Source organism: Cajanus cajan, chromosome 4, assembly GCF_000230855.2.
Source record: "Cajanus cajan strain Asha chromosome 4, NIPB_CcT2T_4, whole genome shotgun sequence".
In the NCBI taxonomy this organism is placed as follows: domain Eukaryota; kingdom Viridiplantae; phylum Streptophyta; class Magnoliopsida; order Fabales; family Fabaceae; genus Cajanus; species Cajanus cajan.
In genome coordinates, this window is record NC_138520.1 from 12721041 (window position 1) to 12742569 (window position 21529).

The 21529-nt window shown below is 34.0% G+C and overlaps 2 protein-coding genes across 6 annotated transcripts; both read left to right on the forward strand.

Annotated features, from left to right (window-relative positions):
- The first annotated feature begins 3327 nt into the window (after positions 1-3327).
- Positions 3328-13512, forward strand: LOC109789640 (Protein kinase superfamily protein). Of its 5 annotated transcripts, none has more exons than XM_083072256.1 (9): positions 3328-4413; positions 4920-5131; positions 5229-5437; positions 6067-6193; positions 6413-6484; positions 6699-6885; positions 6969-7101; positions 7477-7749; positions 13201-13512. In XM_083072256.1, the coding sequence occupies exons 2-8, from the start codon at positions 4984-4986 to the stop codon at positions 7738-7740; spliced, it is 1140 nt and encodes a 379-aa protein (XP_082928382.1). In that variant the 5' UTR covers positions 3328-4413; positions 4920-4983; the 3' UTR covers positions 7741-7749; positions 13201-13512. The 5 variants fall into 5 exon arrangements, with proteins under 5 accessions (XP_082928382.1, XP_020204236.1, XP_020204237.1 ...); XM_020348647.3 differs by lacking the exon at positions 13201-13512 and adding an exon at positions 7850-8077 and having other exon boundaries at positions 3329-4413; XM_020348648.3 differs by lacking the exon at positions 13201-13512 and having other exon boundaries at positions 3330-4337; positions 7477-8077.
- A 3012-nt stretch (positions 13513-16524) lies between these two features.
- Positions 16525-18191, forward strand: LOC109789636 (UPF0496 protein At3g19330). The gene is made up of 2 exons (XM_083072257.1): positions 16525-16745; positions 16841-18191. Exons 1-2 carry the CDS (start codon positions 16661-16663, stop codon positions 17842-17844), a joined length of 1089 nt encoding a protein of 362 aa, XP_082928383.1. The 5' UTR covers positions 16525-16660; the 3' UTR covers positions 17845-18191.
- Positions 18192-21529: the final 3338 nt, after the last annotated feature.

Genomic DNA, 21529 nt, shown 5'->3' on the forward strand with positions numbered 1-21529 from the left:
ATATCTTTGTTGACCATAAAAATCAATACTTTTATTCCTTTACACTTATGTGAGAGAAAATACCTTTTGAGAGAAAAATAATGAGGTTATTTTTATTGTATTTTGATTATTATTATAGTGAAAGATATTTTTTTTTATTGTGATTACATAATGTGTAAGATAGATTCAAGGATAATAAATTGTTATTTAAATTTGTATCAGCTAGTTTTATTTGTTATCCTCCTCTATAACTAATATTGCTCATTTTAATGTACTATTAATAATAGAATAAATAGCACATGTTGGGCTAATAACTAACTGGATAACTTTAAGTAACTTCTTGGACGGTAGAGAAAAAAAAAAGAAGGATGATGAATAGTTTTAGCTCAAAGTTGAGCTTGTGCACAATCAAATCTCGTGTATACAAAACATCCGATATTGTTTTTATCATTGGGCTAAGTAGGAGCCTTTAGTCCTTAAAAAAAATTCACCAGCATTTGCGAATGTCAAGCTCAGCCCAATATTCTTCAGCAACTGTCCAACCCACATGCCCAAGCAAGTCAAAAGGGTCTCCAAGTTCCAACAATAATTAGCAGCAAATTAAAGTTGTACTTTTGGTTGCCAGAGATGTTAAGAAGTAATCCTTCCATTTTTTATTCATAGTCATTTCGTCAGAATTTATCATTTTTTTTATTATTATTTTACTAAAATTAATGATTTATTAATTTTTTTTTCTTTTTTATCCTTGATAATTAATGTATGTTTACTGAACAATGTGTTTATTTATTTCTAATGTCTACCTATTTTTTTTAACCACTTATGTGAAGTTAATGTTGCATTTAAAAGGATAATATATTTCTAATAAAATATTTATAAAAAAATAGAGGGTAAAATAAGAAAATAAGTAATAAATATTTTTAAAAACTAAAATTTCAATTATTTTTTTAATTCCCGTGCAAAACCTTAAATGACTATGAATAAAAAATGGAGGGAGTAGTGTAATCTCCTCCAGTCCCATTTTCACAAGAAAGCCTTTTGATTTGAGGTCCCAGTTACGATTACGCCTCTGATTCTCCAGCTACATAGAATTTCAATTCATGTGACAGAGGTTTTTGGCATCCAGCTATGTTCGATGACTTCTATGTTTCAACAACCTAGCCAGCCAAAACCAAAAACAAATAATAATAATAATAAATAAAATACAAGAAAGCCTTCTAGCTTGCAATCATCCAGCGTAATGAAAGGGAATAATGTTGCTTGTAGTAGTGAGGTCTCATCTAAGATTCTGATGACTCATTAATTGGCACATAAAGTAATGCTCACAGTTTCAAATTCATTTTAATACATCCAATAAATGTGATTGGTTAATGGTACCACTGTTAAAATGGATTGCACCAACTTATTATCAATTTTCTCTCATTCACCTCCATGATATTATTAAACAGTTTTTTTATTTGGGTGTGAAGGAGTTTCTCCAATCTTGACATAAGCTACATCACTTTGTAAACTGTTGCAAAAATGTGAAAGCAAAGGATGAAGGGAAAACAGTGCCAGGTAAGTAAATTGGGTTTCCCCCATTGGGTATAAGGGATTGGGGTAATCTGGTATTCTACGTCATAGATCCAAAGATGTGATCTTTGTGGGGTTGTGTCGATTATACTGTCTGAAAAGTTTGGAGGAAAATAATGTCAATTGAGTTTATTTGCTGTTAGGTGAGTCTTGTGACACAGAATGGCAAAAGGGCAGTAAATCTATATCAGGCAAAACCAGTTAAATAAATATGCTGACACTAGGCCAGTGATGCCAGTTTTAAAGAGACCAAACCAGACCTAAACTAATTAGTTTGTGTTACAAAATGGACTTTGATCAGTTCTTGAGCAGAAAGGGTACTAAATCATTGTGCCTCAATAATTTTGGACGTTGACATTATGTAATTAAAGAGGGTGGTTTACTTACTGGTTACCACATTATTATCCTTCTCTGTGTTATTGATCATATCATTGCGTCCCTATTGTCTTGCTTTCATCAAGTCTAAGAATCTTTCAAATCATGATTAATGATGTCATTTGTTTCGTTCACATTGTTGCCAATACTCACGCTGGATTATTCCTTTGTTTTTCTTTTGGTCAAGCCATGTCACCTTCTTCACAAAAGAAGAGGTGAAAAAGGGTATTAAACAAAACGGAAGAAATGAAAAACATTAAATGACAATTGACAAATCGGTCCCTCAAATTATAATGACACTTCCAGAAATTGAGATAAGCAAATTAGTTTCTTTAATTGACAAGTGTTAGTCATTTCAGTTCTTTAATTTAATTATTAGCTAATTTGATCTTTTGTTCTTAATGTCAAGATCAAATTCATTGATGGGGTGAAGGTTATCCAAAAACGACTAATTTGATTACAATAGGAATCAAATTGAGCATAATGTCAATTTTAAAGAACAATTTGATTGTTAGTTGACAGACTGCATTTACCTTTTAATAATACATGCGGTTCAAATTGATTGGTAATACCAATTTTAAGAACTAGATTAATGTTTTACTTATAAATTCATGGTTGGTTGGTTGAGTTAGTGCAACCCCTACGGCCTCGACTGCTACAATTCTGAGCGGTTCTTGACTTCTTGTAATCATCATGGTAATCATCATCGCCCCATCATATTATATATGTTTCCATTGCAATGACAAAGAACATATGATATTAAAGAATAATTGATAAGAATCCGAAGAAGTGTTGCTGTTAGAAACGGGAATAAACAAAAGCTAAAAGGAACAGAACCGTAGAGTTTGCCGTTACATATTCCTTGCTTTTTGTCCTAAATTTCATTCACTTACCGGACTAACATAATCCTTATATTATACACACATAAAATACTCAGTAGGAGCAACGTCAACATAGCTGGCTGGTGGGGTACAACAACCCCACAAGGAACAAGCCACAACTTTGAATCACCCTCTCTTTCTCTCTCTTTTTATATTGTATCCTAATTTATGTTTTCTTCACAAGTTACTAAGTATTTTCTACCAAATACAATTATGTTCGAGTCAGATAAGATAATTATAAGTCTCAAAATTCTTCTTTTGAGTATTTAATAAAATTATATAATCCAAATTCTAAATTATTGATTAAAGTAAAATCATACCAATTGATCTAAGTGGTCATATTTATACTTTTGCATATCAAATGTAAAATAAGAAAAAACATAGATAGATGATCCTGGTTGAGTCAAGTAAGGTAATTATAAGTCACAAAATTCTTATTTCTAGTATTTAATACAATTACATGAGTTAAACTCGAAATCATTTGTCAAATTAAAACAACCTTATAGCAGTTGATCTACGTGATGATATTTGTGGTTGTGCATATCAAATGTGAAAATAAATACATTGATACATGATCTGAGTGATTTTACTCTTGCAATGTACTGTGTCTCCTGGCTCTCCCTTTCTCTCTGTTTGTGCTGTTGCAGCAGTGTGAATCTGTTACAGCTTAGATGCCCTGTACACGACACAGAAAAATAAATCCCATTCAACTTGCGGTACCAGACAACAATTATGCCACTTTACAGCCCACAAAAAATTAAAAAAAGATTATTTTTTGGCCCCTCTCTCTCTCTCTCTCTGTCTTTCTCTGTCATACCCTCTCTCTCTATCTTTCTCTCTCCAACTGCATTCCCCTCTCAAGTCTTCAGCTTCAATTCTAGTCAGCTTGAATTGAATTTCCCTTCAGCTGGAGTGGAACCATCAATCAAAAGAATATAAAGGGTCCCTTGTTTTTGTGGCTTTGTTTACATGTACATACATATATATACTATGTTTATATTTGTGGTGATGATTTTGAATTGGGGTGTTTGGTGGAGGTGGTAATAAACCTGATAGTGTGTTGTGTCTGTCGGCGCAAGGTCACTTTCTGTTGGCATTGTCTGTATCCACTATCCAACGATGATACACTACTGAGAGAGAGAGTATTTTTTTTTTCCAATAAAAATTAATAAAAAGTACAACGTGATAGAGAGGTTTTACTTCTGGGTTTTCATTGCTTACAGAGTGGCACTACCTTTCAGGGAGCATATTCATATCAGGCCTTGACCTTGTCTTTGGAGCCAACTGAGACTTCAAGTGTTGCTCCTGATCTGAAGGGGGTGTTTGGTTTAGGCAGCTTTTTGATTTTGATGCCCCCAAAACCCCACTTTCTATATTTGCATCTTGTGTGGAAGGAAGCCTTGAACATCTTGGTTTGATTGTGGATTTGTGTTGAGGGTGGAAAATTGGTTCATATGAGGGAGGGTGGAGGGGGTTTGTGGGTCAATCTTGATTTCCGTGAGTGGCATTGGAACCTCCTTCAAAGTGTCATTGGTAAATGAAGCTCAGGCTTTCTGAGATCCTGCCTCATTATTTATCTCGTCATATAGGTCTGGAGATTTGACTAAAAGTAACCACTTTATTCTATTTGTTGTTCCTTCCCTTCCACTCTGCCTTTATTTATTAATTTTTTTTTATAGATTTCAACTATGTGCAGAGCAGATGCAATGTTATTAGGCAAGATCCAATTTTATCAGCCTGCATGACATTTAGAGAATACATGCATTTTCCTGGGTTTCCTAAAATTCCTTCAATTTTTGATTTTTTTTTTTGGTGATGTTAGCTTAGCACTATTCATTGATTTCACAGACAAACTTACTGGATATACTCTTTTCTTAGTTCAGCATTATCATTATATTCAATTTTATTTAGTTTTTATGCCTGCATTCTTAACTGCATGCATTGTGTTTAAGTCATGTCCTTTGCAATCATGTGTCAACGTTCCATTAATTTTGAACTAAAGTCACTAATGGTTCTTAACTTTTTGCATTGTTAACTGTATCATCCCCTTTCTCTTGAAGCACATTATGTTCATTCTCCACAGATTGTGATCTTTTGCTATCCTTTGGACTCCAGGTTTCATGTACAATAAGAGTTCATATAAATTTGTACAGCATAAGTGAAGGGATTCCCACACCAAATGTCAAGTACTCTTGCAGCAATATTAGGAGGAGCTGCAGGAGCCGTGGCATTGGTAGGGATTGCTATAATACTTATATGGTTTTGCTCGTCTCGTCAGAGAAATGTTTCTAGGACTTCAGAGACAGGGTCCTCTGATCCTTCCCAAGGTAACATCTCACATGCATGTATTGGATATACATATATTCTGTGATGAATAATTTTCCTAGTGTTTATAGTGATGCAAATAAATTCTACAACATGCAGTGGGAAGACATGGTGCAATTGAGTTGCCTGTACGAGATACTAGGCGTTTTGAGATGGAAGAACTATCTCTGGCCACAAAAAATTTCAGTGACAAAAATTTGATTGGAGAAGGGAAATTTGGGGAGGTTTACAAGGGTTTACTTCAAGATGGGATGCTTGTAGCCATCAAAAAACGCCGTGGACTCGCTAGTCAGGAATTTGTTGATGAGGTAATACTCAGTTTCATGCTCTAAAACTTTATTGTGTCATGTATGAGACGCCGAGTCTGAGTATGAAATGTATCATTGTTGAGAAGTTGCTTCCCATGCCCTATTCAGTAGAATAATAACAGATGCTTGGTACTTCATATAAGTCCTTGATGAATTCGTCACTAAAATTGTTTTCCTTGATCAGTTTCTTATAATTTCAAAAGGATGCCCTCTTCTTCTTCACATCTTATTTCTCATGTCCTTGTGACCCTTTTCTGTTTCTGCTTCAGAATTTAGAGTTCTATAATAAATGCCATTTAGCTTCATATATCATTTGATTCAGTAAGATGAATCTTTCTTTTACCATTAGTTCACTCTAATGTGTTCCAGTCATGTCTGAATAAAATCTTTATAAATATATGTGAGCACAAAAAGTATTTCTATCTCACTTCTTTTTGTGTGACAGACTTTGTTTTGTTGATTTAAATTTTAAACTAGTCGGACTTTGTGAGCATAAACTGTATTACAGTTTCTGACATATTCACTTCATAATTCTAATGGAATGGCAATTGCATACATAGTCTTAAGTACAAGTATCCTGAACGGTTCATTTTCTTGCTTTGGTATGATATGACTTTGTTTTACTTTAGGTACGCTACCTCTCGTCTATTCACCATCGGAATCTCGTCACTCTTTTAGGCTACTGCCAGGAGAACAATCTTCAGTTTCTTATATATGAATATGTGCCTAATGGAAGCGTCTCCAGTCACTTGTATGGTAAATTTCTGTATATTTGCAAAGTTTTATTATGAACTTCATCTCTATTCAGACAATAGTTATACTGATACTGATTGTTCAGTTATCCTGTGCTGCATTATTTGCTGCATGCATGCAAAATTAAATTGCATTACACTACATTTCATAAAAAATTGTGTCTTGTTTAGCTAAATGAATCTTCTTAAAACTCATGATGGTGATTATGATTTTCCTTTGCAGGCGCTGGTCAACAATCGCAAGAGAAGCTAGAATTCAAGCTTAGACTTTCAATAGCTCAAGGTGCAGCTAAAGGTGATCCTTTGCAAAATCAGTGAGCATTTGTGGCTTTCCTGGTATCAGTTTTCTTCTCTTTTAGATAAAATACCTAAGTATCTTAGTGGATCTCGCAATTGTTTTTGTAAGCCATCCTAAAACTTCCATTTATTTGGTAATACCTTCTCTATGCATAAAGCCATGAGGAACTTGTTCCTGGTTTTCAAAGGATCATTCACACTATTCTATGCAGGTTTGGCTCATCTCCACTCTTTGAGTCCCCGTTTGGTGCATAAGGATTTCAAAACTGCTAATGTTCTTGTGGATGAAAACTTCATTGCTAAGGTGGCAGACGCAGGACTTCGCAATTTTTTGGGGAGAGTTGACATTGCAGGCTCCTCTTCTCAAGTGGCAACAGATGAAATATTCCTTGCATCAGAGTAATATATAGCTCTAAAGCTCGTTAATGACTTGTGTTGTTCTGGTTTTGCATGCATTTATTTATGCACACCATGCCCTGCAGAGTGAGAGAGTTCAGACGATTTTCTGAAAAGAGCGATGTATACAGCTTTGGGGTATTTTTGCTGGAATTGTTAAGTGGGAAAGAAGCAATAGAATCACCATTTCCGGAGGCTAATGAAAATCTGGTTGAATGGGTACGTGAATAGTTTCTAGAGTTTAATTTTTACTCACTATCAGTGTAACCGATCATCAATCAGAAATCATACTAGATGTAACTTTTAAGGTAGTCATCGTATAAATCAACAAAATTATCATATATGATGATTTTTGATTGATGGACGAATGATGATATAACAACTCTATACATTGTCAGTATATATATGTACTATTTACTCTACTTTTAAACATCATAGATGCAATGTGACATTCACAAAACTTGGCTTTGGGGGCACATGTTGAAAGTGTGTCATAGCTACTTTTCATGATGTGCTTGGGGCTAATCTTACATGTAAAGTCCATGTGCTTCTCTGTGATTGTTTTGTACTTTTTTTTTTCCCTCTATAATGAAGGTGGTAAGCAATCAAGACCGTGGCATGATGTCTTACATCATTGATAGGAGATTGGAGAGTAGTTTTACAGCTGAAGGGATGGAAGAATACATCATGCTCATAATTAGATGCTTAGATCCTTCAAGTGAGAGGCGACCTGCCATGAGCTATGTGGAAATGGAACTTGATCGGATCCTAGAGAAGGAAATGAACTTGACAACAATCATGGGAGAAGGAACCCCAATTGTGACTCTTGGAAGCCAGTTATTCAAATCAACAAAATAAAGAAAAAGGGTATCGTTCTCTTAAATTGTTAAGTATTATATAGTATTATATATATGTTATATTTGTGCATTGCACCTTAATTTGCTTTCTCATTTTCCTTGCATACCAGAGAATAGGACCAGCTGCTTCCTAAGTGTATAAAGAGCAGTTGTATCCCCCACTCTCTTTTATTTTTTTCATGGTCCAGTGATAAGCTGTATTCTTTTCTTTCTTTCTTTTTTTTTTCTCTTCCTAATTTTTTTGCTTCATAAATGTATGAGATCTCTTGTAAACCATTATTTGTTGTTAATATGACAGTGAAGATTGGGTTGGTGTGGCAAACTATTTATGAGTTTTACATATTCCTGTCCAATGTCTACATATTTTCCAAGCTGACATTTTCACTAACACTATCTATTATTAATAATCTTTATCTTATACGAAAGTATTTTTAGAATTTTTTTTCAATAAAAAATTTATAAAAAAAAATTAATTTTTATTTATCATAATTTTTTATAAATTAAACATTAATATTTTAAAATAAATTATCAATAACTAAAAAAAATTATAATATAAATTATTTATCATAAATTTAAAATATAATTTATATATATAAATATTTATGTATAATAATTTTAAATATATATATATATATATTCAAACAAAATATTTGTTTTTATATATAATTTATTATAAATTTAATTATATTATATATAATAATTATGTTTGTATTTACAAAATAAAATATCAGTATTAATTAAAAATTAAAAATATTAGTGAATTTTATTACTGAATCATATTATTGATAGAGATTCATTAATAAAAAAAAATATAAGAGAGATAAAATTTGTGATTTGTAATAAATTTGAATTTATAAAAAAATAAAAGATTTAGAAAGAGTGTTACATATCAAATTCAAACTATATTTTTCTTTTAACATTTAACAATTAACACAAAGCAATTCTCTCTCCTTTTGGGTTGAGTAATTGAAAAGACTGGGAAATGTTGCCGGGGGTTGTAGGCAATGCAATGCCAGTCTTCATGTATTTAAGTATAGCAAGAGAGATAAATTTCAACTGGAAGCAGAGGACACTGAAATTCATTCATGAAAACTGAAAGAAATATTTGTTGCACATCATCATTACTGTCTTTCATTAATCATTACGTCACATTAGTCTGAAGTGTTAGAAAATTTGGTTAACAAGCAAGCATTTAAGAGTTCGCAGACAAATTATTCATTCATTTAAATATCTTACTTTTAGTAGTTTTTGCGAATTTTTTACCTATATATTATTTTTTTTTTTTAAAAATTACCCAATTAATAACTGTGCAGGTTTATTTACCAAGTTAGAACCATTTACTGTTCAAGCTCAGAATTCGGTTCCCGGGAAATCGAATTCTGAGCATCAAAGTATTATTTTTTTTTGTTTTTTCAACTCAAAATTCGGTTCCCGGGGAACCGAATTCTGAGTTGGTTTTATATATATATTTTTTTTTTTCGTGCATGTGAGGAAACGTGGGCAGCTGTTGGAAGCGGAACGGCTCGTTTCGAGTGACATTTCTGAAAGTGAAACGGGTCAAGAACGGGCCGTTCCAGCGTTAAGAATTAACATTGAAATAGATGTTGGAAGCGGCCCATTTTAAAGAAAATTTGTGGTCATTTTTTTTAACGTGGAACGGGCCGTTCTTGTTTTAGAACAGCCCGTTCCAAAATACAAATTTACACAATTTTTTACAAGTGGAACAGCCTTGGAACGGCCCGTTCCAGGAGGTTTTTTAACAAAGGGTTTGTGATTTAGAACGGGCCGTTCTGGTTTTAGAACGGCCCGTTCTGGGTAAACAATAAAAACGCAAGTTTTTCTATAAATAGACCCTCTCCCCTTCATTTTTTTCACACGATTTCAAATTACCTGCTCTCCTTTATTCCTTCCGTCTACCCCTTTTGAATCAGTTTCTTAGAATCACATTCATTTCCTTTAAACCTTTCATAAAATGGCTTCTTCAATCTACGTTATTGTTCATTCTGATGGTTCCATTAACCAATGTCCGAATGAAGGAATCACCTTCTCCTCTCCATCTGCAAAATTAGTTCGTATCAACAGAGGAATTACTCTAGAAAGGCTTCAAAAAGTCATCCACAGAAAGCTATATCGACAAGATTCTGAGAGGGTGGCTAGCATACATTTTCGGTACCCTATTAGACTTGGCCCAGGGGTTAGTAACTATACCTGTGTTGAGTTGACGGATGATGAAGACGTTGAGGCACTTTTCAATGTTCACGATTCTAATCAACTTCAATCAGGTATTGAATTATATGCTACATTTACTACAGTTGAATCACATGCACCACAAGTTTCACCTTCACGTTCACCTTACGAAGTTTATCAAAGTTACCAGTACACTAACCCATCTGGCCCTTCTTATGATATCCCCTCCAACTACAACATTGAGTCATACACACAGCTTTTAAGTGGTCCAATCATGGACCTTAACCAAATACCTTCTCAGCCATTTGAGCAAGCTAGACATTAACTTGCATTTTTACTGTTTACCCAGAACAGGCCGTTCCAAAACCAGAACGGCCCGTTCCAAAGCACAAACCCATTCGTTAAAATAGCTCCTGGAACGGGCCGTTCCAAGGCCGTTCCCGGAGTAAAAAAATGTGTAAATTTGTATTTTGGAACGGGCTGTTCTAAAACAAGAACGGCCCGTTCCACGTTAAAAAAAATGACCAAAAATTTTCTTTAAAACGGGCCGCTTCCAACATCTATTTCAATGTTAATTCTTAACGCTGGAACGGCCCGTTCTTGGCCCGTTTCACTTTCAGAAATGTCACTCTGAGCCTTTAAGCAGAACGGCCCGTTCTGCTTTCGGAACGGGCCGTTCTACTTCCAACAGCTGCCCACGTTTCCTCACATGCACGAAAAAGAAAAAAAAAACAACTCAGAATTCGGTTCCCCGGGAACCGAATTCTGAGCTTGAACAGTGAATGGTTCTAACTTGGTAAATAAACCTGCACAGTTGTTAATTGGGTAAATTTTTTTTAAAAAAAATAATATATAGGTAAAAAATTCTAGTTTTTGCTTTCAAGTCTTGTAAAAACAATTAATAATTTCTATAACGTGTCTTCTGTGGCTTTTTTGTTTTTTCATTTGGTACGCCTACATGTGAACGTTTTATTTTGTAACACAGAATTTTTTATTTTTTATTTTTTATCAGAGAATGGCCCAAAGAGAAAAGTTTAGAAATAATAAAAATCATAAACACTTGGGTTTTATTGTACTTTTTATTTTTACCTATATTTCATAATTTTATGAAGTTTATTATTTTATTTTTAAAATAACACATATTGTTACCTAATTTTTAAAATTTTATATATTTTATTACTTTATTAATTGATTGTTTATAAATGTTAATTATATTCATATAGCAAGTTGACAATTGACATGAATTGTTTATATTATATATAAATGATAGAATTACATTAATGAGGGTTGTTTTATTCGAATGGAAGGTCATAATCTTCTTTTATTCTTTGAATGGGAGAACATTTTATTTAAATACATTGTAGTTTATTTGAATGAGTGTTATTTTTATTCAAATGGAATGATATTACACAAAAGAAAAAAAGTAAAACTAGAATAGGATTGTATTGTGTAATATGTGTACTTTTAAATTGATCATGTACATACAGGTAAAAATTGGTGTTGATACCATTCATTAACTATGTTTTTACCACTTAAATATGATCTCTTGCTTGTATGAGATATGTGTGAATATATTGATATTCATAATTGCCATACATTTAAGTATATAGCTAATGAATATCTATTCCGTTCAAGTATCTAGTAAACATAACTCAATTCTTTGTGAATCTAAAATAAGTTAGATAAAATCTCGTGAGTTTGAGTATCCAAATAGACACTTCACTTTCATATTTTTTATTTTTATAATAATATTTTCATTCAAATATACATATTTTTTCAAATAAATAACATGTTTATTTAAATAAAATCATTTTTAGAAAATTATTTTGTACTATACAACAATTTTACTAGAATGGTAATATTGTAAATTTATTGTTAATTATAATTTATTTCTATCATATTTTGTTTACTTATTTCTATTCTCTTATTTTCATCTCTTTTATTTTTTTTCTACTCATTTTGTTTTTTAACTCAGAGAAGTATGTAACTACAAAAGTAAAAAACCTAGAATTAGGGGCTTTTTGACCAAAGTGGGGTCGTTGACCAAGTTATTTACGTAAATGAGGCTGTTTTGAATTTATTTACGCCTTTGGGGCTGTTTACAACGGTGTCGCTATGGGCCATAGCGACACCAATGCCACGTGTTTTTTTTTTTTTTGGCGTACGGATGGCTGGAATGAGCCACAACAGTGTCGTTATGGGCTGGACCAACACAGTTTGTGAGCCAACAAAGCTAGTGTAGCCCATAGCGACACCATTTAAGAAAAAAAACGAAAAAAACTGAAATAATTTAAATGTAACCTTAAAATAATCAACTGAGTATACTTATTATATATTTATAAAAAAAATATTTATTTAAAAACGTAATTTTTAAAAATAGATTTAATTATTTATGTAAGTGGCGCTGTGGCCTATAGCGACACAGAGTCGCTGTGGCCCACAGCGCCACTAATTAATTTTTTTTTTTTAGTTATTAATTTATTTTGTTTGGAAATTTGTTTAATTTATATTTAGCACTTAAATATTAATTTGTAATTATAAAGTTTATTTTTCTGTAATTTATATTGTTTTTGTATATATATTTTTGTCCTTTAAATAATTCTAAATAGGCGTTGTGGCCTACAGCGACTCTTAGTGTCGCTGTGGCCCACAGCGCCACTAATTAATTTTTATTTTTTTTTAGTTATTAACTTATTTTGTTTGAAAATTTGTTTAATTTATATTTAGCACTTAAATATTAATTTGTAATTATAAAGTTTATTTTTCTGTAATTTATGTTGTTTTTGTATATATATTTTTGTCCTTTAAATAATTTTAAATAGGCGTTGTGGCCTACAGCGACTCTTAGTGTCGCTGTGACCCACAACGCCACTAATTAATTTTTATTTTTTATTTTTAATTATTAACTTATTTTGTTTGGAAATTTGTTTAATTTATATTTAGCACTTAAATATTAATTTGTAATTATAAAATTTATTTTTCTGTAATTTATATTGTTTTTGTATATATATTTTTGTCCTTTAAATAATTTTAAATAGGCGTTGTGACCTACAGCGACTCTTAGTGTCGCTATGGCCTACAGCGACAATATCACTATATATAACCCCCTAGCTACGTTTTTTTCACAGTTGAAATCATATACTTATTAGTTACGTTTTGGTTGATTTAAATCTCTGAGCTAGTTACGTTTGTTTCTGATTCAGTGAGTATAATTTTGTTTTTTTTAAGATATAAATTGTAGGTATTTGCACTAATTAATTTTTTTTGGTTGCAGATATTATGGATCAAATGATTGCTTATATTTACACTGGAAAGATGTATGAAGGTGTAACATTTGATGGACCAAAAAAAGGAATGTATATTAAACGAGGTATCACTTTGGATATATTAAAGAGAAGGATTCACAACAAATTTAATCTTAACTCAAATCAAGTGATATTATCTGTAAGTTACAGATTTTTAGTTTCACAAGGTGATAACAACATATATTCTTCATTGGAATTGAGTGACGATGATGATGTACAATGCATGATAGAAGCATTTCAGAGCCAGAATGTGATGCCAATAATGGAATTATATGCTGAAATAGGTATGCAATAATCTTCTACTTTTTCATTAGAAAATTTGTCAATTCAACGATCTACCAGAGCAGTTAATAAACCAGGACTCATTTTGATATAACTCAACCGAGCAATCCATCCAAATCCAGCCTGGTCTATTAACGGAACTATTTGATGTGGAATTCCGTCAATTCCATTACGTGTTGGAGCAGCACGTCGTGTTAATAATCTCCTATCTTCTTCTCTATTCCAAACATGTTGTGAAACATGTATGGACTGTAATGACAGTAAATCATCCTCAACGGGTCCACAACTCACACGCATAGATGTAGAAGATGATGTCATCTATAACAAAATTTAACAGCACATTATTTCATCCATTATATAAAATATAAATAAACAAATATAACAACTTAAATTAATTTTTTTAAATTTATTTCTTTTCTACATAAATATAATTTAAACAGAATTAAAATAAATCAATTCAAAATTTAAATATCTTTATTTTTAAAATAAATATAACTTACAAAGAAATAATTTAATTCATTTTAAAATTTAAATAATTTTTTTAAAATAAATTTAAATAACACGTTATTAAATTAAATTAATTCTTATTTTCAATTAAATTATGTTCCGCAAAAATATAAATTAAACAGAATTCAAATAAATCAATTCAAAATTTAAATATCATTAATTTTAAAATAATTATAACTAACACAGAAATTATTTAATTCTATTTAAAATTCTAATAAATTTTTTTTAAAATATATTTAAATAACACGTTATTAAATTAATATAATTTTTATTTTTAAATTAAATTTTTTCTGCAAAAATATAAATTAAACAGAATTCAAATAAATCAATTCAAAATTTAAATATCATTAATTTTAAAATAATTATAACTAACACAGAAATTATTTAATTCTATTTAAAATTCTAATAAATTTTTTTAAAATATATTTAAATAACACGTTATTAAATTAATATAATTTTTATTTTTAAATTAAATTTTTTCTGCAAAAATATAAATTAAACAAAATTCAAATAAATCAATTTAAAATTTAAATATCATTAATTTTAAAATAATTGTTTTTAAATAAATTTAAATAACACGTTATTAAATTTTTTGAATTTCTTTTAATTAATTTCTTTTCTATATAAATATATTTTAAACAGAATTAAAATAAATCAACTCAAAATATAAATATCATTATTTTTAAATTGAATATAAATTACACAGAAATAATTAAAAATGAATAATTACACAACTATGTCAAATGACTAGCCTACAGCGACTTTCAAATTATTACACAAAAAAATATAAATAATTCTAACTAAATTACAGTAACTATAACAATTAATCAATTTAAATAAATTATAAATTAAAGAAAATAATAAACATTTAAATACCTGAAAGCTTGAATAAATCTGCAACTCTGGAGAAATTCACAAAATAAAAATTACCCTGAAATAAAAAAAAAAAAATATTTAAACGTTAAACAAAATTTAAAAGTAAGTAAATAATTTTTAAATAAATTAAACAGATAAATAAAAAAATTAAAACTTACCTAATGCTCTCGAATGCAACAAGTCTGGAAACGAAAATGAGGAGGGGACCATCTGAGGTAAAATCACTATATATAAGCATTTTTATTTTATTTTATTTTACTGTTCGATGCCACGTGTCCAATTACTACTGGTTGAATCAGCGGTAATTTGACACGTGGCCACTGTAATTAATTTCTCAACCACCACCTGTGTCGTTATGGCCTATAGCGCCACAGTGTCGCTATAGGCCACAGCGCCACATTATTTATTTATTATTATTTTTTTTAAATTATTCAAAAAATTAATTTTTATCAAGTTTTATTTTATTTACGCATATCATAAAAATATATATTTATATATTTACCTATTTCTGATTTTTTTTATTTTATACATTTTTAATTTTCTATTTACGTTGTTTTTTTTTTTAAAAAGTGGCGCTGTAGGCTACAACGCCACTATTTTTCTGTTTTTTTTTTAAATTATTAAAGAAATTATTTTTTATCACATTTTATATTATTTACCAATATCATAAAAATATGTACTTATAAATATTTATCTATTTCTCATTTTTCTTTATTTTATACATTTTTATTTTTGTATTTACGTTTTTTTTTAAAAAGAAAGTGGCGCTGTAGCCTACAGCGCCACTATTTTTCTGTTTTTTTGTTTTAAAATTATTAAAGAAATTATTTTTTATCACATTTTATATTATTTACCAATATCATAAAAATATGTACTTATAAATATTTATCTATTTCTCATTTTTCTTTATTTTATACATTTTTATTTTTGTATTTACGTTTTTTATTTTTAAAAAAGTGGCGCTGTAGCCTACAGCGCCACTATTTTTCTGTTTTTTTTTAAATTATTAAAGAAATTGTTTTTTTTATCACATTTTATATTATTTACCAATATCATAAAAATATGTACTTATAAATATTTATCTATTTCTCATTTTTCTTTATTTTATACATTTTTATTTTTGTATTTACGTTTTTTATTTTTAAAAAAGTGGCGCTGTAGCCTACAGCGCCACTATTTTTCTGTTTTTTTTTTTTTAAATTATTAAATAAATTGTTTTTTTTATCACTTTTTAATAATTAAAAATAAATATTTTTTTATATATGTGTCGCTTTAGGCTACAGCGACTTTATTGAAGCTGTTTAATACCGCTATGGGCTGTAGCGACACTATTAATATGACTTTCATGACTTTCCTGAAGTGTAAAAAAAGCCACGTGACATGGGTGTCGCTGTGGGCCGTAGCGACACCATTATAAACAGTCCAAAAAACATAAATAAATTCAAAATAGTCCTATTTAAATAAATAATTTCGTCAACGACCCCATTTCACTTTGGTTAAAAAGCCAGAATTAGGACATGTATTCACCCCAATCATCAAATCAGTCACAAAGACAGTTCTAGATTGCCTATAGTTACCTTTCATACATTTGATTTGACCTACAATCATGACTTAAGGGTCGTTTCTCAAGAATACAAAATCAAGGGTAGAGATCAAACACCCCACCATATCTCTAAGTGCAGACAAGCCGCATCCCACAAAAACCTTAAAAAGCTGCCACTATCCCCTCTCTCTCTTTTCGCACTCACACATAGTTTCAATAGAATGCTGGAATGCGTCTCGTTCAAGTCCTTGACTCCCACCACCAACATTTCTTCTCTTCCTCCACCTTCCCATTCTCAATCCGAAGGTAAAGCCAAAACCAAAACCAAAACCAAAACCAAAACCACCGAAGCTGTTTGCGTAAATGTCTCACCGAATGTTTGCTTTTTTCACACTTTGCAGGGAACTCGACGGAAGAAGAAAACACTTCCGCCACAAGCCCAAATGTGTCGCGCGAATTCCAGCGGGCCGTGCAGGCCCACTCCTACAACGAGATTCGGTCCATGATCCAGGCCCCTCCGCAGGTCCACCACGTCGACGACGAGGACTCTTACCACCGCCACCTCCTCTCTCAGGTCCTCCAACCGGACTCGCACAGCGTCCGGGAAGCCCTCGCCAAATCCAAACCCCAAAGCAACCTCACGCGCCTCGTCTCCACCTACTTCGACCACAGCGAAACCGCCTCCGACTTCTGCCTCCGCCTCAGCCGCAGCGTCCGCCGCGCGCGCCTCCTCTACGCGCCGCTCTCCGACCTCCTCTCCGTCCTCCCCGACCACTCCCTCTCGCAGCCGCAGTGCGACCGCGCCTTCGACCTCTTCCTCCAGTTCGACCGCCACGACAATCCCTTCGCGCTCTCGCGCCTCCACCCGCTCCGCGACCGCTTCTCCGACCTCAGGCGCGACATCCAGCGCGACCTCCGCCGGTGCCACTCGCGGATCCGCCTCTTCCGCCGCGCCGCCGCCGGACTCGCCGTCTTCCTTGTTGCCGCGGCTGCCGCCACCGTCGTCGTTGTCGTCGCGCACTCCGCGGTAGGGTTTGCCGCCTTCACCGCCGCGCCGCCGCTGCTTTGCGCTCCTCGGCCGAGGCGGAGGGAGCTCGCGCGGCTGAAGCAGCTTGAGGCTGTGGAAAATGGAACTCTTGTGGTGAATGATATTAACACTATTGATAGTCTCGTTGATCGGCTTCTAACCGCTGTTGAAGCTGATAAGGCTTATGTTAGGTTTGCGTTGGAGAGAGGAAGGGAGAAGCATCCCATACAGGAGGTGCTCAAACAGTTAAGAAAGAGCCAACCTGTTTTGGAACATTTGCTTGGGGATCTTGAGCAACACATATACTTCTGTTTTTACAGTGTTAACAAGGCCAGATTTGCACTTCTCAATGAGATATGCCTTCATCAAACTCATTAGTTAGTTCCTTGATTCTTAATTCATGCAAGAATGCATTACTGACTCACATTGATAGGGATAGACTCTGTTTATAATTTGACATGGACTCTTTATGATATGTAGTTATATACACCGAATTGACTTGCTTTGTTTGAATGTACTCTTTATTTGGTTCATTCATGAGATAGTGGTGCCAGTGCCGGCCAACCTTTTACTTGCCATCATATTTTAGATATTAGATGAAGGATTTTTGTATAGGGTCAATATTTCAGGTGGCTTATGCTCAACATGTATGGTATGTAATCAATTGTTATGTATCATGATGCACTTTAGAGTGTTAATGTAAATTTGCAACGTTATCTTTTTTATGACTTTGTTTATGATGCTAATCGTGGAGTTCCTTTGTGTTTATACCTGTTGTGTTTGTTTCAAGTTCAACTATTTGGTTTGTCTGATGAATCTTTTTAGCTGTAGATTCTACTAAAAAATGACATATGTTACTATATGGTTGCGTTTGGCTTTTTAGTTTTCTCTTAACATATTGGAATAGGAATACACTTATACACGCAATTTCTTTGTTTTAGTTCTAGTTGACTTTCTTACAGGTGTTCTCATTGTTTCATTTTGCAAAAGAATGTGAGAAAACAAAAGCTATATATTAGTTTCACTTTATCATTAAAATTCCCTGTATTGCTTGCGTAGTCTTCAGTTCAACTTACTCCTAGATGTTACATTTCATTGTGAACACAGTGCAGCATAAATGAAATTATGTGCTTTTGAGAACAGGTCACCTTATATTATAAATCAATATCATATCTATTATTATTAATACATCTTTTAGATCATGCTGGTTCATGATCATCTGTTCTATCACTTTTACAGTAAAAGTGACTGGAACACCTGTGGTTATTGATATTCACTACTCATGCTCAATAAGTGATCATAGAAGAGTATAACCATCCTCAGATTTTAGAGTGGGTAACAATATTCACTTCAAAGGCAAAAGGATGGATACATTCATACACATGTTGCTATTGACGTTCAATAGTCATCCTCGTAATAACCTGTGATTTTAAAGACTGTACAGGTAAGAGCGTATCCATCTTAGATTTTTCTGTGTTAAAACTACTACGCATTTGGAAGAGCTCTAGACATAATTAGTTACTTTGAACAGGATTGTAACGGTAGTGTAATTTTGTGATTGTGCTGATATATATAATTATTAGAACCCTCCATATAACTACAGAATCTCAGCAATGAAGTAAGTATTGGGGATGATCTGCATTTTCCTGATTGCAATTTTCTGTTCTATGAAGTATGCAAGACCAGAGTCAAGCATCGAAGTGAACTCTGTAGAACAAGTTCAATTGTGTACCTGTCTGAGGGCACACTCCTTTTCTTCTGGGTGAAAGGGGACCGAATAAGAGCTCCAACGATATCTCCAAGGGATGGGGGAGGTACCTGCAAAGGGTACTCCGACGCTCAAGTCAGTATATGCACGAATATCTAGGGTAAAAAATGAACAGTGACATACCTCGTTATGTGTGACCTATTTATAGTGCCTGACGTGGGCCTGAGCATTGTGGGCCTTTTCAGGTGTTTACTAAATTAGGTAATACGATGTTAATTACTTACTTACTGACTTAACCATGCGCTTACCTGCTAATCATAATTAATAGCCGTCCTTCACCTATCGGTACGGTATTTCGCCGATCCGATAGGTAAAGGGATGGGGCGCTATTATTAATTGGGTTGATCAACAGTTGTCTGACTATCTTGCCCTACGGGGGACTCTCCGGCTCGGTCTTATGTCGAGCCATTAGTAACATTCGTCTCGGACGTTGGCTGGACCGATGTTTCCGACATCATGGCGTAGGTGTCTGACAGAACGGCACGTGTTGGTCAACGTGACCGATAGGGACCTTCCGGTACACAAGCCCCCCAGCCTTGAGGAGGGAAGCGACGCAAAGGGTTAATTGTTCCGATTGGGATACGATGAAAGATTCAGGAATGTGAGGGGTTATGATTAAAGTGCCTCTCTGATGCGTAGCTGGCAAGCATTAATTTCTCTGGTGCATAACTGACAGACATTAATTACGCGTGAGGGGTTACAACTGCTGATGGGATGTCAAGGGTTGCCATCATTATGCATGGAATGGCGCATGCTAGGGTTCGCATCAAGTGTGGAACGCCAAAGGTTGTGTCAGTTGGGCTTAGGTGGAGCATACGAGGGGTTGCGTATTGAGGATCGTTGGATTAAATTGATCCAACGGTTTCCCAAGGCTGCGACGTTTGAATGTGTAACATGCAGGGTCTTTAAATAGGCATGAAGAGGGGGCTCCACATACGCGCACAATCATTATCTCCGGATCCGAATTAGTAAATCAGCATTCGAGTGTTCGTCGAAGGAAGATCTATGAAGTTTAGCATTCAGGTACGTAATGGCAAATTTAAATATTGCTCATATCGACTCCTCCGGTGACGAAGGGGAATCGAGACGAAGAGTATCTCCGGTCCGGGACGCTGCCTCAGCTTCGGCCTCTAATGGAGATCGCACCGAGTCCTTTTCTGGATCTGAGCAGGCCCAGAGCGGTAGTGGAAGTGGTTCCGCCTCGGCTATAGGTTCTGATGACCGTCCAAGTGGGGAAACTTCATAGCTAAATGAGGAGTAGACACGATTGCTCCGAGCCGAACTCGATGTCCTCGAGGAAGTGCGGGACAAGGCACAGGTGGTGGCCGAGGCATGCAAACAGCGAATGACTCGGCGCTTTAATTCCAATCTAAAGCCAAGAACTTTTCACGAGGGCGACCTTGTGTGGCGTGCAACGGGGGCAGCCAGGCGTAACTCTTCTGAAGGAAAGCTCTCTGCCAATTGGGATGGACCATTCCGGATACGACATGCACTCCACAATGGGGCATACAAGCTAGAAGAGCTGTCCGGCAAGGTTATTCCAAGAACCTGGAATTCTACCCACCTAAAGACATACTACAGTTAAATTCGAATTTGTAATACTTGAACTATGTAATTGTATCGCGGTGCACTCTTTTCCTTGACTGATCTTTTTCCCTCTTGTAAAAATGTGAAAAGAGGTTTTTGATTAGCAAGGTTTTTAACGAGGCATCTTCTTATCAATGAAAATACATTTCCCACTTAATTATTTCCACTTATTTCTTCAAGTCTTCCCTCCCGAGAAGTCTCTCGGCCAAGGACGTGGCTTAAACAATTACAAGTCTTCCCTCCTGAGAAGTCTCTCGGCCAAGGATGTGGCTTAAATTTAATTACAAGTCTTCCCTCCCGAGAAGTCTCTCGGCCAAGGACGTGGCTTAAACAATTACAAGTCTTCCCTCCCGAGAAGTCTCTCGGCCAAGGATGTGGCTTAAATTTAATTACAAGTCTTCCCTCCCGAGAAGTCTCTCGGCCAAGGATGTGGCTTAAATTTAATTACAAGTCTTCCCTCCCGAGAAGTCTCTCGGTCAAGGACGTGGCTTAAACAATTACAAATCTTCCCTCCCGAGAAGTCTCGGCCAAGGATGTGGCTTAAATTTAATTACAAGTCTTCCCTCCCGAGAAGTCTCTCGGCCAAGGACGTGGCTTAAACAATTACAAGTCTTCCCTCCCGAGAAGTCTCTCGGCCAAGGATGTGGCTTAAATTTAATTACAAGTCTTCCCTCCCGAGAAGTCTCTCGGCCAAGGACGTGGCTTAAA

Coding starts and splice junctions, on each gene's coding strand:
- LOC109789640 (XM_083072256.1), top strand. CDS start 4,984: ATGTCAAGTACTCTTGCAGCAATATTAGGAGGAGCTGCAGGAGCCGTG. Junction 5,132..5,228: donor GTCCTCTGATCCTTCCCAAG/GTAACATCTCAC, acceptor TACAACATGCAG/TGGGAAGACATGGTGCAATT. Junction 6,194..6,412: donor CGTCTCCAGTCACTTGTATG/GTAAATTTCTGT, acceptor TTTCCTTTGCAG/GCGCTGGTCAACAATCGCAA.
- LOC109789636 (XM_083072257.1), top strand. CDS start 16,661: ATGCTGGAATGCGTCTCGTTCAAGTCCTTGACTCCCACCACCAACATT. Junction 16,746..16,840: donor TTCCCATTCTCAATCCGAAG/GTAAAGCCAAAA, acceptor CACACTTTGCAG/GGAACTCGACGGAAGAAGAA.